Source organism: Acomys minous, assembly GCF_964271855.1.
Source record: "Acomys minous genome assembly, chromosome: 2".
In the NCBI taxonomy this organism is placed as follows: Eukaryota; Metazoa; Chordata; class Mammalia; order Rodentia; family Muridae; genus Acomys; species Acomys minous.
In genome coordinates this window covers 2,174,317-2,190,727 of record NC_140484.1, presented here as the reverse complement: position 1 = coordinate 2,190,727, position 16,411 = coordinate 2,174,317, and the positions used below count along the sequence as shown (strand labels likewise).

The following is a 16,411-nucleotide window of genomic DNA, read 5'->3' as shown; positions in this document are numbered from 1 at the left end:
GTTCGCTGGAGCTACAGGATGACAGGTGAAGAAGAGAAGGCCCAATGTGGTCGGATCTGGGGGAAAGGCCTCGTTTCTAGTATTGAAAACACTGTTAAATAAAACCAAGAAGCCAACAGAGGGTTTTAGTGCAGGTTAGACACAGCAGAAAAGAGGACTGGTGGATGTGAGAACACATCGGGAGGAAATATTCACACAGAAGAAAAAGAATACACAGAAGCTGGGCACGGTGGCGCACGCCTCTAATCCCAGCACTCGGGAGGCAGAGGCAGAGGCAGGTGGATTGTTGTGAGTTCGAGGCCAGCCTGGTCTACAACTCTAGTTTGAGTACGGGACAGCCAAGACTACACAGAGAAACCCTGTGTCAAAAAACCACACACACACACACACACACACACACACACACACACACACACACACGAAAAGAAAAAGAAAGAAAAATATACAGAAAGCCAGAAAAAATTGCAAGATAAATAGGAACCTAAGGAAAGACCTAAAGTGCAGTAAATTCTGAAAACAGCAGGCAGTCACTGTAGGAATCTTTATGGGGACCTAGGCTGCCGCCCCTTCCCTTTATCTCAGCCAAACACACTTGCTTTCATCCCAACTAAAAACCACCAGGAGTTTGATCCACTTGACGTCCTAGCAAACTGTAGCAGACAAACTGGGGTATCTCTATTGGCCATGCCCCAACACACACCAGGACCCCTTAGGCAGCTGTGTCATGGCGAAGAGTCGGGGCTTAGTGACACAGGGGAAGGACACTGCGGGGACCTTCTCAGACACCACTGCATAAGAACGTGAGGAGACCACCACAAAACCGGTTTTCCATCTTTCACCACCAACACCTTCTTGCTAAGACCTAGTAACGCCCTTCCCCTCTGCTGAGGATGCAGCTGGCTGCAGGCTTGCTTAGGAGACTGGGGGCTGGAGGGCGAGTACTGTGCAACAGCAGCTAAGACACGGTTTCCTAAAACCCATCCACTGGGGCAAAGGCCACAAGACAGTCTTTTCACTTTACTTAAAAGTCCTTTGTACATGAACCCCCCCTACCCCATTCTATAGCTGTGCAGCTAATTTATATAGTCGACTTTTACATACGTGTGTGTGTGTGTGTGTGTGTGTGTGTGTGTGTGTGTGTGTAGCATTATGTACATGTTGTACAGGTGCGTGTACGCAAACTCCAGAGGGAGACATCCAGTGTTGTCATCTACCATTCTCCATCTTGTTACCTTGAAATAGTATTTTCCACTAGGTTAGGGTGGCAGCCACCAAGTCCCACAAACCCCAGCAACACTGGGGTCAGAGGTACACATAGTCACGCCTTAACCCCGCCTACTGCCCCTAAAGTCAGGTCCTCCTGCATGCAGGGCAGGCAGGCTCACCACGGAGTCGGCTCCTCTGCTCCTGTTGTTGGCAGATGACCTTATGCCTGTAGGTTTGCTCACACCCAGGCTGTTGTGGTGTAGTGCCGGGGAGTTGTTTGGTTGGCACAGCCTCGCCATGGGGTTCAGGCTGACCATGAGCTCAGTATGTAACCCAGGCTGGCCTCAATATTTCCATCCTCCTGCTCCAGCATGTTGAGTGTTGGGATTACAGGTGTGCGCCGCCACACTTACTCGATGTGCTTTTTAGTCAGTCCGTGTCAGCCACACCAACTAATGACAATGTAAACCTGACACAATTTAGTGGACTTCCTCTGCCCAAGTCCAATATTGAAGAATAAATAAATTCACAGGAGAGAACCAGGAGCCTCGGGCCCTGTTAGGTGGATCATCCCAGATAATGCGGGTGTGTCAAGGCTCCCCACTTTTCTCTGGAATAGTCCTACTTCCACCTCAACTACCAGTTACAAATTCTCCTTTCAGCAGGCAGGGCAGTGGTGGTGGTGCAGGCCTTTAATCCCAGCACTTAGGAGGCAGAGGCCATCCTCGACCATAGAGTGAGCTCCAGCACAGCCAGGACTACACAGAGAAACCTTGTCCGAAAAACAAACGAGTTCTTCTTTTGAGTATATGCACCTGGCTGCTTGGCATTGGCTGTTAGTGAGACTCAAATTCCCAAGGGATTTTGTTTCTGATCCGTAAACAAGGCTCTGTAACTGAGCGCTCTGAGGGGTCACTACTGTGCTGACATCTGCTGCTCTGAAGTCAACCCTCCTGTGCATCTCCTCAAGCAGGGATGGCCGAGGTCACTGTCAAGTGGAGTGGATTTGGATTCACCAGGCAGATGTGGCGTGTGGGTGTTTCAGAGAGATTTGACTGACACAGGAAGACTTTGGATTTGGGTAACAGTGCTCCATGAGCGGGGGTGGGGGGGTGGGGGGGAGGAGGGTCATCATCCAGGCCCCTCCCACGGGGTGACTACAAATCCCCCCAATCTTTTTTCACTGCTCAGCTGTCATTTGCAGGGGCAGAGGCACCCTGTTGCTCTGCTGCCAGGGCCCTGTTTCTTCCCTTCGGGGTTTCCAGGCACCGACGCATGTACAGATGCTGCACTGTAAGGAATAATGCTTGGCTGGGTGGGTGGGTTAGCAGGATTTCCATTGGTGGTAAGTGACTGGAGGGGAGGAAGCCTTCTCCAATATAGCTCTTTCAGTGACATGGCTTTCCTAATGATACAACTCTCTTTACTGGGGGAATAAAGGCTGTATAAAATTCAGGGGGTGAGTGGATAGGGGTTTTCGGGGTGAGTGTGCATCATTGGCTGGGGCAGAGGTGCTGGGAATGCTTCGTTCGCATGGGAGGAATTCCTGGTACTAGCTGGACATGACTTTATGCGGAAACCTGAAACGTGGTCACTGTGCTATATGACTACCTCAAGCATGGTGGATGTGGGGGTCGCAAGACTATGGTGCACCAGGACATACAGGCCCAGAACAGGGAGAGAGCAATCCTTGCTCCTGCTGGTCTCAAGATGAGACTTTCCGGGTTTGGACACGTCTTGACCTCACTCTTGTTCCAGGCTGGTTGCCCTGGTTGCATGGGTTACATGCTCCTCAGTGCCCAATGAGTTTCTGTATCCCACACACAAAACAATTAATGCTGAGCAGATGCCAGGCTAGTGATGCTCCAACTATAGTTTAATCAATGTGCTCAAGACCTTTGTTGTTGTTGTTGTTGTTGTTGTTGTTGTTGAGAGGTCCTGGGTTGACTTCACAGCACCTGAATCATTTCAAGGAAGGAGTAATGAAGATGCTCACGCTCTGACTTTCTGAACCCGGGCTGGCATTATGTGCAGCTACAGAAAACACCAAAGTGCCATCTTGCTTGTGTAAAGCTGACATTGAACTAGAGGGATCCAAACTGCCTTAAGTATTTTCTTTTTGAGGGATGATGGTAAGTTCTTAATAAACTATCATGTTCACTGTTGCTTGGAACCCTCCACACAGTTTGGAGGATGCCTTAGTTACTTCCCTATTACTGTGACAAAACATCATGATGAGGTCAACTTACAAAAGAAAGCATGTAGCTGGGCTTACACTTCTAGGGAGTTCAGAGTCCACGGTGGCAGAGGGAAGGTGAGGCCGCAGGAATGGCTAAGAGGCCACATTCATACCACAAGCAGGAGGCAGAGAACACACACCTGGAACAGCATGTGGCTCTGAAATCTCAAAGGTGGCAACCGGTGACACAGCTCCCCCAGCAAGGCCACACCTCCTGAGCTTTCCCAAGCAGTTCCGCCAACTGGACCCTTGTCATCCAAACCAGGAGAGAGGACTGCGGTTCAAGTTTCCCTTTCTGTGATGTGAGGAGGGGGGTGCACCTGCCCTGTGTCGCCTTGTTCTGAGGCCTGTTTTCTCTCATGGGGGAAATGCTGCCTGAGCTGTGTTAAAACCACCTACAAACTGGTCAAAGAGGCTGAAAGCATCCAGTTACATAATGAAAACAGAGATGAGTACGTCATGACATCCGTGCTGTCTTTCCCCTTCCCTGTGGGTACTGACTGTATCCATGTTGTCTGTCAGAGTAATCCGGATTCCCCATGCTAGCCTCTACTCCACAAGGCAGCCCATTCTTCCTTTTTCCCAGAGTCATCTCATCTCTCGTTAACTTTCTTTTCAGTGAGCAGGAGCAAACAGCCATTGATCAGCCATTTCCCCACCAGGAATCTGGTAACGGGATGTTTATTGCCAATGGCTTAGGACTTCCTCCACACTCTTCAGAGCATTCAGGGCTACCCAACACAAGAGCCTGGAATGACACGGCTCCAAGGATCGCTGTGAATGTGACCTGATGCAAAACTGTGCACGTACTCAGAACGTTGAGAGATTTTTTTCTAATGTTTTAGTAGACTGACTGTGGCCTTGCACGTGGAACTCTTTAGATGATACCATGCCACAATGCCAAGCAGAACAAACTCCTTTGTGCTCTGACAGCCACTGGCCATGGGGTGGGTCCAGGGCCGGGCATGGTGGTGCATACCTTTAATCCCAGCACTGGGAGGAAGAGGCAGGTGGGTCTGAGTTCAAGGCCAGCCTCATCTACAAAGTAAGTCCAGGACAGCCAGGGCTACACACAGAGAAACCCTGTCTCAAAAAAAACAAACAAAAGTGTGGTCTAGGGAGTTGAGTGTGGTGGTGCACACTTTGATCACAAGCATTAGGGAGGCAGAGGCAAGCAGACCTCTGAGTTCAAGGACAGTTTCAGGCCAGCCAGGGCTACATCGTGAAACATGAGTGTATTAGAGTGCTCTACCGTGAGCCAACCCTCATTACAAGGCAAGCTTGCTTTAAAGAGCAGGGTTTCAGAAGTAGCAGAGAGCAAAGTGCCTGGCTGTGCAACACTCAACCCCAACGCAGCGTTCTGTGGTCCAAGCTGCTCCTGGCATTTGCAGTGACCACGTCCCTTAACTATCAGATGACGTCTGAGGACCTGACTAAATGGCCAGCTTGCCTCGCTTGCCATCGTCTCCTGGGAACTTCCTGCCACGCCTGACCACAGAAGGTGCTTCGTGTTTGCTGAACGGACCACAGAGGCTGAGAACTTCAAGCTGACTGTCCACGGGAGAGCCTTGTGCGGCTGTCACAAATGGGCCATCCCGAGACACCACTCCTTCCCTCTCCGCCTGTTCCACGCAGCGGTTACCCGTGGAGCGGAGGAACACACCAGCGATGGTCAGAGGGCAGGATCTCCCTTCTGTTCTTAAAACCCACAAGCAGCTCGTACGCCCTGGGGGGAGGGGTGCTAATTTGATCAAACCACCTGTAATCTTGCAACCAAATGACAGCACGGCTAACACGGTGTTTCCTTCTGGGCTTCCCTTTGCCCACAAATGATGCTTTAATTAGTTGGATGTTATGTGACTCTTTGATCATAACTCACCTTAGCTAGATGCTTAACTTGAGCAGGAACCATGCCAGACACCTCACACGCAGCTGAGTCTCCTAATACCCAAGGAGTGAGATATGTAATCTGTCCACATTTCTCAGGCTAGAGACGGGATTGGCAGTTGAGGAAACCGTGTAACACCCTCAAGGTCAGAGAGTAGTGATGAGAGAGCCAGGCTTCAAATCTCACCCTCTGACTCCAAAACTTAGCGGGGCTACCCCAGACGCTTGCTGACTGAGGCACTGAATGAGCTGTGTGTTCAGCTTCCCTCACCCCAGGGGAAACTGAGCCACTATGTGTTGGTCAGAGCTGGCTCATTGTTGTCTTAGACATGCTCCAAATCCTGTCATTCCTATCTCTATGGGTCACTAATTATAAACAATGTAAATGGTATTTTCTTGGCTCCTACTTCTCACAGCTATTGGTGATGTCTTCCTCAAGGGGAAGCCTGAAACAACCCTAACCCTAGGCCTGGCCCTGACCCTGAACCTTGACCCTAACCCTAAGCCTGGCACTGACCCTTGACCCTAACCCCGACCCTAATCCTGACTTTAACCCCTGACCCTAACCCCTGACCCTAACCCTGACTCTAACCCTGACCCTAACCCTGACCCTAGTCCTGACCTTAACCCTAAACCTAACCCTGACCCTAACCCTGACTCTAACCCTGACCTTAACCCTAAACCTAACCCTGACCCTAACCCTGACTCTAACCCTGACCCTAGTCCTGACCTTAACCCTAAACCTAAACCTAACCCTGACCCTAACCCTGACTCTAACCCTAACCCCCGACCCTGACCCTAACCCTGACTCTAAAACCATGGCCCTGACCCTAACCCTGACCCTAAACTGTGACCCTAACCCTGACCCTGACTCTAACCCCTGACCCTAACCCCTGACCCCTAATCCCTGACCTCTGACCCTAACCCCTGACCCTGACCCCTCCTTCCACCACACCTTCCATGGTCTTACTGCCCAGGCTTCTGTCAGCCACAGAAGACACTCACAGGACCCTCCCGCTGCTGGCAGGAGCCACCCTGGCCTCTCACACCTGATGCTACTGCTCTGCCACTGAGTCCAGATCGAAGGTGAGAGAGCCCTCTCCTCTGCTGATATAGATGCTTTGAGGTCTCCTACCAAAGCCCCGTGCAATTGCCACCAGTGCTGTCAGTACCTGGCTCATAGCTGCTGTGACAGGTGAGAAGCACATGGCTTTGTATGCTGTACCCGGTCCCACAGGCTTGTCGGCAAAAGGGGAGCAGACCTCTGTCATTATCTGGGAGGTTGGTGCCAAGAACCCCACAGGCACCAGCATTTACAGAGGTTCAGGACCCTGACTCCAATGTGCTGGGGCGGCTCTTACACCACTGTGTTTCAGGGCAGTGACAACAGGAAGGCTGCAAATGCTGGGGTGTGCTTGCCTCTGTTTCCCACATATACTTGGTTAAGTCCATGGAGATGGAGTGTGAGGAGTCAAAGGCCAACTGTCCTCAAGGTTCTCCCGCACTCTGGATCACCTCAGGATTTTCCTCAGAGAGATTATTCAGTCCCTCAATCAAACAGATTCTTGAAAAACTCAACTTACTTCCAAGACATCTTGGCATCTTCCAGGGCTGACAGTGGCCGCCATATTGTCACCTGTTGGCCTTGGTGGCAAGTACTTTTACCTGTTGAGTCATTTCGCTGGCCCCAGACTAATTTCCTAAAGAGCACACTGGCTCTCCTGCTGCCTGGGTGGGCTGGAACATATGGACCCATGTTAAAATGTTAAGGTTGTAGCTTCATGACTTGCAGTCAGCAAGGCATGAGGAGCCCACATAAAATGAAAGTTCAGAGCTTCTCCTTCAAGACAGTAAGAGTTCCAAGGACAGAGGACTGACATCTACTCGGTGGTACAGTGATTGCCTAGCATGCACAAGGCCTTGAGTACAAACGCTGTTTGTGGCTGAGGGTAAGTTCAAGCTGGAAAGAGCACAATATTAAATCTCATGCAGAGCCCCGTGTGCCAGCCTCACATCCGAGCATCCCTGCAGCAGAACATAAAAATAAAAGAAAACAACAACAACAAAAAACCCTGCCATACTTTAGAGAGCCATTTTTATGTGTAACTGTGAATTCTGATTTCTATGAAAGAATGCTAAATGTAAGTATTTACAAGCCAAAATATGAACCATCACAGGCAGATATGCCGTTCTTATAGGAGCACAGTTGACTCGGCTCGGTAGTGTGGTGAAAACGCAGGAGGAATACCGGTGTGTCTTTCTGTTTTCCTCAGAGCCTCCATGTCCTGCTGGAGTTCTGTATGGCAGGGCGAAGCTGCAAGAAGCAGAAGAGGCTGCAAGTCCAGACATGGCACAGCATGGTGGGTGGCAAGGCACTGTGAGTGGCAGGGCATTGTGGGCCAATGGCACATAGAAGCGGTCCCTGTACCAGAGCTGTTATGAGGCAAGACAATTGAACAGGAATAGAAGGGTTTGCTGCCCCCAGACTGGCTGTCATGCAGCCTTCATCGACTCTCACCTCAGCAAAGCCTTGGCCTGAGGGCTGCCCTTCCCCCAGGTTCTTTATTAGCCTGGTCCTTCCCTACTGCATCACCGTTTCTGTTTAATCCCTGCTGTTGTGACAGAACACTCTGACCCAAAGAAACTTGGGGGAGGACATGGTTTATTTCGTCTCCCTGGTCACAGTCCGTCATTGAGGAAACTCAGGGCAGAAACCCAAGCGGGCATTTAAAGCCCAAATCACGGAAGACGCTGTTTGCTGACTCAATCACCTTCATGCTTAAGGAGCTTTCTAAGACAGCCCTGGACCGACGGCCCAGAGGACGGTGCCCCTGCATGGGACGGGCTCTCAGCCTTCTGACCTAAACACAGAGAGATTATCCTGGCAGACACTGTCGAGTTTGCAGGCCAAGATGTGCGTTGGTTCATTCATTCCTCAAGGCAGGAAGCTGAATGGAGGAATTCAGTCAGCAAGACCACGTACCGTAGTTAAATGCTTCCAGACTGCAGTGGGTCCTCTCCTCCACTCTGATACAGTGCGGGGTGTGTTCACATACATATACATGTATGTATACATATTGGTGTGTGGTATGTATAACATGCATATGTGTGCACACATATACATGTAACTGTATACATACATATATTAAACAGGCATATACATAAGGAGGCATGGAGAAAAAAATATAAGCATGCACACGCATAACATTTAGCATTAACTGAACTTTATTAAATTCGACCAACGGTAAGAGTCCCTGCTGTAGCTCAGTCCTTGGCCAGGCAGGAGCACACGAGGTTAGGTGAGTGTCGCCAGTCGGAAAGAGCTCACTATTCAGAGAAGACACAAACTCAAGACCCAAATGCTCCAAGCTATGAGCAGGACGTCTTCTGGAGGCCACAACTGAGAGCAGCCTGTGATGGGCTCAACTCTCACCCTCACTGCTTGGAAACCCTGTGATGCCCAGCACACAGCCTGAGCTCCGGAGCCCTTGTCGCTGAGTATCTACGGCAGTGCCTTCTTCTTGGGGTGTCAGGCTTGCATACCATAACACTGAAGGGCCTACACCTTGGGCCCGCAGAAGGCAGGCACACAGTGGAATGAACTGTCACTGTCACTAGTACCGTTCCTAATTATCATTATTGAGAAGAACAGGAAATTGGAGTGGGCACAAAAGACAGAAAGGCCGACCTAACCTGAGAGGCATCAGGAGGAGCTTGTGGATGCTGGCTGCATGGCGCCGGTGTTGCCCATGAACAAGGTGTTTGTGAGAGGAACGAAGGAGGGCACGAGTCCAACTGAGTGCAAGTTTGTTCAGAGGCCCGGAGACATGAAACATCCCAACAGGTCTGAACACTGCCATACCCAGAGTAAAGGTCAAAAGGTCAAAGAGGAACAAGAGTCAGAGCTGGAAAAGATGCTCAAGGGTTGAACAACGTGATAACACAAATCAGGTTTGCCCTCCAGAGAGTAAAGCTAACTGAGCATGGCTTCAGCGTTCCAGGGTCACCACTGTGGTGTCCAGTCACTGCAAACACCACTGCTGCCACCCACATGACCCTTGACCTGCCCATGATCTTTAAAAGCGTCTTGTTTGTTTTAGTTTTTGTAACTAATTAGCTTATTTTTTTTTCCATTCCAACTTAGATGCTATAGAAGGTTTTCTTTATCACTAATCCCTTCCTGGTGATTTGTAAATACTTATCTTCCTAACCACAAGGAGATCTTAAGTGGCAGCTTTTTTTTTCTGCACTTACAAGAGCCACACAACAATCACTGGCTGGAGAGGACGCTGACTACAATCACAGCTGCGAGGGTCAAGACTCCCAGAGTGTCCCAGGTATAGGGAAGGGCTTAGAATTGTTCTTAGGAGCGAAAGTCACATACCCCTGGCAAAAAGCATTAGGAAATAAACAACAACCCCCGGAACAGTGACAGGAACAAAGAGGGTCACCTAAGAGGAGGAGGAAGAGACACACGGTGGCATGGCGGAGTGGAGAGGAACCAAGATGCAGAGTCAGAGGTGGAGGAGCAGGGAAACGGGAGGGGCAGGGACACCAGGAGGAGCAGGGACACCAGGAGGAGCAGGGACACCAGGAAACCGGGTGGGATGGGTGGCAAGCCCAGGTCAATGTCTTCCTGTCTCTGAGTATGCCCATCAGCCAGGCCTCTCTGGTTTCTTTGTTCAAGTGCGTCCTGAGTACCTTCCGTGCCAGGCTCTGGAGAGGCATAGCTCACAGGGTGTTCAGTCTCTGACTAGAGGCTCAGAGTCAAACAGCTTGTCGCCTCTGAGTGACACATAATTTCCAGCCATGGAAGGCAGGACAACAGTTCGGCCACTGGCATTGGGCACCCAGAGGTGCTTGTGTATACCACCTGGTTAACTTTTGTAACCCTCCTCTGACAAAACCCATCAGGCACAGACAGCCTGCTTTCCAGGCCCCGATTTCATTGTCCAACATGCGAAGAAACAGCAGCAGCAGCTGGGAAGGCAGAGGCAAGCTGAAGGAGATGAACCCCCGAGTGCTAGACATGCCGCCCCTCAGACACCCTTAGACCTGTGGATTTAGTCTTAGATTTTCAGAGTGTTGATTTTTCCAGCTCAGTTTTCCCCTGCAGTGTGACATTTGTTCCCAAGTGCCCACGTATTATCCTGCTATTGGGTCACAATGTGCTCTGTGTGTATGTGTCCTCGGGTGTGTCTGTGTTCACCTCATGACCAACTAGGCAGGACAGGGTGGGACAGACTCAGCCTCGAGACTCGATGCCCTGCCATTGCTGTGGGAGCATCTCCTTGGGCAGCAGCTGCTGCAGGCAAGGGGGGCAATCGCCAGTGAGATTTAGCTTGTTTTGTTAGAAAACAAAACAAAGAAACCAAGATTATCGTATCAAGCCTACAAGTCTACTTTAGGAGCAACTGAGAAATTCAGAAAGCACGCCTGGGACGGTGAAGGCAGATGTGACAAACAGCAGCTACTTAATCTCCTCAGTTCTTTGTCTCTCAGCCTCTGCTCTGCTCATCCGGAGAGAGAACTGAGCAGGCACCTACATGTGGCAGGTACAGCCCAGCCCACTGAGCCAGTGAGATACCCAATGTGTGGCAGGTACAGCCCAGCCCACTGAGCCAGTGAGACACCCACTGTGTGTTAGGTATAGCCCACCCACTCGCCAGTGAGACACCCACTGTGTGGCAGGTACAGCCCAGCCCACTGAGCCAGTGAGATACCCAATGTGTGGCAGGTACAGCCCAGCACACTGGGCCAGTGAGACACCCACTATGTGGCAGGTACAGCCCAGCCCACTGGGCCAGTGAGACACCCACTATGTGGCAGGTACAGCCCGGCCCACTGAGCCAGTGAGACACCCACTGTGTGGCAGGTATAGCCCAGCCCACTGGGCCAGTGAGACACCCACTGTGTGGCAGGTACAGCCCAGCCCACTGGGCCAATGAGAACTGTCCCCGTCACTGTCTGCTGAAAGCAGTCCCCACAGTGCTGTGTAGCTGTTTCTCTTTTCAGCCCTTGGATGACCGTGCGGAGCTTTCTGAGACAACCTCTGGTTTTGTTGTCTACTCGTTATTGTTTACTCTCCAGAGAACTTCTTTTATTATCCTTTTCTCTGATTTTTAGGGAAAGGGGAGGAAAAAAATCTAGCATCTGGGGTCTGGGACCACTTGAAAGACGGGGCTGAGGCTGCTACCGACCTCCCAGAGATCGTCCAAATGGCTGATTTAGCAAAGCCCATTCCTGACCTTGACACAAGACAAGGCCAGGCTAAGGGGAAGGACTTGGGAGGGCAGCGTGAAAGAAAAAGGATCCTAGAAGCTCACTCGGAGCCGGGCAGGCCCCCTCCCCATTCAGCAAACACCTGGCAGAGTTGGAAAACATGCCTGGCCAGCCTTCCTCCTGGCAGCAATTGAAGCTGTCAGTCCCTGCTTGTCACCAGTTGCACTGGAAGGCCTGGGGCAGCCACAAGAGCCCTAATTAGGCAGAAATGACACTTCTGCAGCTGACCTGCCAGGACCTGTGGCACTTCTACAGCTGACCTGCCAGGACCTTTGGCGGACCATTTAACATCATTAGTTAACGGTTTTTAAAAAGTGTGAATGCAAATGAACAGCCAGCGGCTCTCAATGGAGTTTGTCGGTGGCATCTCCCCCGCCCTGCTCACTCTTTCTCTCTTCCTATGAATAGCCCATTTGTTTTCTCTGGGATTGGAGGGAGGTGAGGAAGGAGGGGTACCAAGACCATCCTCATAAACAAGCCTGGAATACCAGAGAGGCCACCTCTTCGGGCCTGCATAGGGCACCAAATGCAGCCAGTCTCCAGGGCCACCAGCACTGAGCTGGGAGACAGCAGAGCCCGACAGGGCCGACAGACGCCAGGCCTCGCTCCACAGGCTGTGGCCAGTGAGCGCTGCTATCCACACTCTCTCTAAACTGCCCTTCTCTCCAACCTCTTCCCTGTGCCCTGCGGTGTCTGTTAAGTGTGAATGCACCATTTCCCATGTGTCTGGCCCTCTTAGGAGCGATGGATTCTGGGAGCGTTCATTCCAGACGCCAGGTCAATACTCACACAGGCGATCCACTTCCTACCTGCTGCGGCCACGTCCCGCCTCGAGTCGCACTTCATTTTGCTCTTCCCCTTGCAGCCGCAGAGCCCGTACACACCGACGCTCTCCATCTGCAGGAGGGGAAGGGAAGAGTTTCCCTGTGAGCACGGCTGCTGCTTTGCTTCCTTGTGGCTCCTCAGTCACATGCTTCAGGACAGCGGGAGGAGAAGTTAGAGTTGGGAGGAGAGATGGCAGAGGTGCTTGGCTCCGGCCGGACCCTGGCACCTATTGCCTCCTTGTGTGGTCCTGGGTAGAGAGCTTAGTCCTGAGTCTCGGATGTTTCCATTTGTAAGACAGAGAAAAATGTCTCACTGCGTCAAGTGAGAAACAAGCAGAGGAAAGTGCGGTGAAGCCAGGTAACTGCTATCTGAACGTCAGGGGTTATGGATGGGTGTGAGCTGCCCAAGCCAGGAGCTTCCCATCCCCGAGTGGATGATAAAGTAAAAAAAATTGGACACATTGGACACAGCGACCAGTGTTCCCCAGGCCCCTTCGTGGCCTCCCCAACCCTGCTCATTTGTCTCAGAAAGGTACGCAGGTGTAAAAGGCCTCCCACAGAACCATGGGCACTCTATCTACTGCATCGTCCACATCCTGCCCAGCATGGACAGGAAGCAGACCTCATCTACTTCTGGGTTTCAGGAGGCCCCAAGAACAGTCCTGGAGCTTGGCAGATGCATGAGTCAGTCATGGTGCACGGCAGATGCACGAGTCAGCCATGGTGCACGGCAGATGCATGAGTCAGCCATGGATCTTGGCAGATGCATGAGTCAGTCATGGTGCAAGGCAGAAGCATGAGTCAGTCATGGAGCTAGGCAGATGCATGAGTCAGTCATGGAGCTAGGCAGATGCATGAGTCAGTCATGGAGCTAGGCAGATGCATGAGTCAGCCATGGTGCATGGCAGATGCATGAGTCAGCCATGGTGCACAGCAGATGCAAGAGTCAGTCATGGTACACGGCAGATGCATGAGTCAGTCATGGAGCTCGGCAGATGCATGAGTCAGCCATAATGCACGGCAGATGCAAGAGTCAGTCATGATGCATGGCAGATGCAAGAGTCAGTCATGGTGCACGGCAGATGCATGAGTCAGCCATGTTGCATGGCAGATGCATGAGTCAGTCATGGTGCACGGCAGATGCATGAGTCAGTCATGATGCACGGCAGATGCATGAGTCAGTCAGTCATGGAGCTCGGCAGATGCATGAGTCAGTCATGATGCACGGCAGATGCATGAGTCAGTCATGGTGCACGGCAGATGCATGAGTCAGCCATGGATCTTGGCAGATGCATGAGTCAGTCATGATGCACAGCAGATGCATGAGTCAGTCATGATGCACGGCAGATGCATGAGTCAGTCATGTTGCATGGCAGATGCATGAGTCAGTCATGATGCACAGCAGATGCATGAGTCAGTCATGATGCACGGCAGATGCATGAGTCAGTCATGGTGCACAGCAGATGCAAGAGTCAGTCATGATGCACGGCAGATGCATGAGTCAGTCATGGTGCATGGCAGATGCATGAGTCAGTCATGATGCACGGCAGATGCATGAGTCAGTCATGGTGCATGGCAGATGCATGAGTCAGCCATGGATCTTGGCAGATGCATGAGTCAGTCAGTCATGGAGCTCGGCAGATGCATGAGTCAGTCATGATGCACGGCAGATGCATGAGTCAGTCATGGTGTACGGCAGATGCATGAATCAGCCATAATGCACGGCAGATGCAAGAGTCAGTCATGGTGCATGGCAGATGCATGAGTCAGCCATGGATCTTGGCAGATGCATGAGTCAGTCATGAAGCACAGCAGATGCATGAGTCAGTCATGGTGCACGGCAGATGCATGAGTCAGCCATGGTGCACGGCAGATGCATGAGTCAGCCATGATGCACGGCAGATGCATGAGTCAGTCATGGTGCACGGCAGATGCATGAGTCAGCCATGGTGCACGGCAGATGCATGAGTCAGCCATGGTGCACGGCAGATGCATGAGTCAGCCATGGTGCACGGCAGATGCATGAGTCAGTCATGGAGCTCGGCAGATGCATGAGTCAGTCAGTCATGGAGCTCGGCAGATGCATGAGTCAGTCAGTCATGGTGCTCGGCAGATGCATGAGTCAGTCAGTCATGGTGCACGGCAGATGCACGAGTCAGGGTGGAACGCAAGAGTGCAGCTCCCAGGACTTAAAGGTGGGGACAGGTGCTCTACAAAGCCCGGGTGGGAAGAGCCATGCCTGTTTCACTATTGCAGGTGAGAAAAGTCAAGCAAAAGGTGTGTGGTAGAAAAATGCCTGTGGGGATCCATGAGGCAGAAGCAGAAAGAAAACAATCTCAGTTTGGGGGCAGGAAAAGAGAAGATACTTGGGCTGTTCTTAATAGCGTTTAGTGGAGAGGGAGGGGGGAGGGGGGAGGGGGAGGGGACCCCTCCTTGTGATACAGCAGTTAGTGCTTTTAAGCTAAATACCTCAGCATATTAAGAAAAGCCAGCTACAAGATGCCATCCCACTGAACCACACAGGCACAGAAAGCCTGTAGGAGGTGCTGGGCTTGACCCCTTTCCCATCACGCGCCTGTCCCAGCCTGCTGTCTGGTACAGTGGCTCCTCTCCAGCTGTGGGGCTTATTGAAAGCCTCTAGACCCCGCGTGGTTTTGGCACATTTTCTGCAGGTGCCTCCTACTGTGGCCACAAAGGACAGCCACTGGGAAGAGAGGCTGGGCAGTGGCGGGAGGGGGTGCAGTCATTGTCTTAAAGGGCCAGTGACATTGTGTGTCACTACCACAGGGCCTCCTGCTCTGATACCTGCTAATGAGAGGAACCCTTTCTCTCTCTAATGATTTAACTTGATCGCTTTGGTCCCTTTCTGGAAAGGGAATTGCTCCATTGATCATATAGAGTAATTGCCTGCAGGACGTTGCACCACCTCTTCCCCAGCTGAGAATGTCACAGCGATTGAAAAGCTCTTAGCCCAGCTAAAGGGTGAGGAGAGACCAGGGTCTTTGCATATAACCCCCAAGTACTCCGGGGCTCCTGGAGTGGAAGACGGAACTACCCGCTTGTGGCCTGCCATGACTTCTGCACAAGACTCTGAGAAACTAACCAAACACACTTAAGAAACAAACCACAACTTCCTTAACCCTAAAATTAGACATAACCAGGGAAATTATTTTCCTAATGACTCACGATATTCTTAGAACCCTGTGTGCAAAGGTCACCTCACAGGTGCAGCCCGATTAGGGAGGAAGCAGACAGTGCCTTCTCCTGAGAGATGGTAGGGGGCCCCTGGTTTGGGAGGGAAGAACGGATTGCTAATTGCTTAGGGTTGGCTGATGTTTCTGAGTTGTCACTTGGCGGCAGCAGTGACACACCATGGGGATGCGGACCACACACTTGAGGAGTTTTCATAAACAGCTTTATTAAATAAGCATCGCCTTGCTGAGAAGCAGGAGCAACTCACCTGCGGGGTAGAGGGCTTTGCGTAGCCATGGACCTCCCTGCTAAACAAACGGGAAACGTATTAGTGATGTTTCCCCCTCCCTCGCACAGTGGAAAGCCCAGGGCTGCGTATAAACAACAGGTGCGTATTTCTAGCATTCCTAGCTACAAGTGCCTTGTGATGTGTCCTCTGTGAACAGAGCACCGACCAGGTGAACCACCTTGCAGTACTGGGGTTCTTTTGTGGCCCATGAGCTAAGGCATTAGATGTGCTCCAACTGCACTTTTCCTAAAGGCAGAATGCCTGCCCGCTTTCTGACGGAGTCCAGCAAACCAGGCTGTGAGAAGACAACTTACAGGTTCAAATCGGAAAAAGGTAGAGGATGCTGAACACTGGAGCCCAGTGAAAGGTCACACTGCACAGGTACCCTCCCTGTATCCAGGTGCCCTCACTGTGGACAGGTGCCCTCCCTGTGGACAGGTGCCCTCCCTGTGGACAGGTGCCCTCACTGTGGACAGGTACCCTCCCTGTATC

The 16,411-nt window shown here is 51.5% G+C and overlaps 1 protein-coding gene across 1 annotated transcript in view; it reads right to left on the bottom strand.

Annotated features, from left to right (window-relative positions):
* The window catches only part of HSPA12A (heat shock protein family A (Hsp70) member 12A), a 160,690-nt gene that overhangs the window by 133,842 nt on the left and 10,437 nt on the right, over positions 1-16,411 (bottom strand). Inside the window, exon 2 of the mRNA XM_084772839.1 lies at positions 12,424-12,511. Coding sequence (XP_084628965.1) covers positions 12,424-12,511 — 88 coding nt within the window. The remainder of the gene's footprint in view (positions 1-12,423; positions 12,512-16,411) is intronic.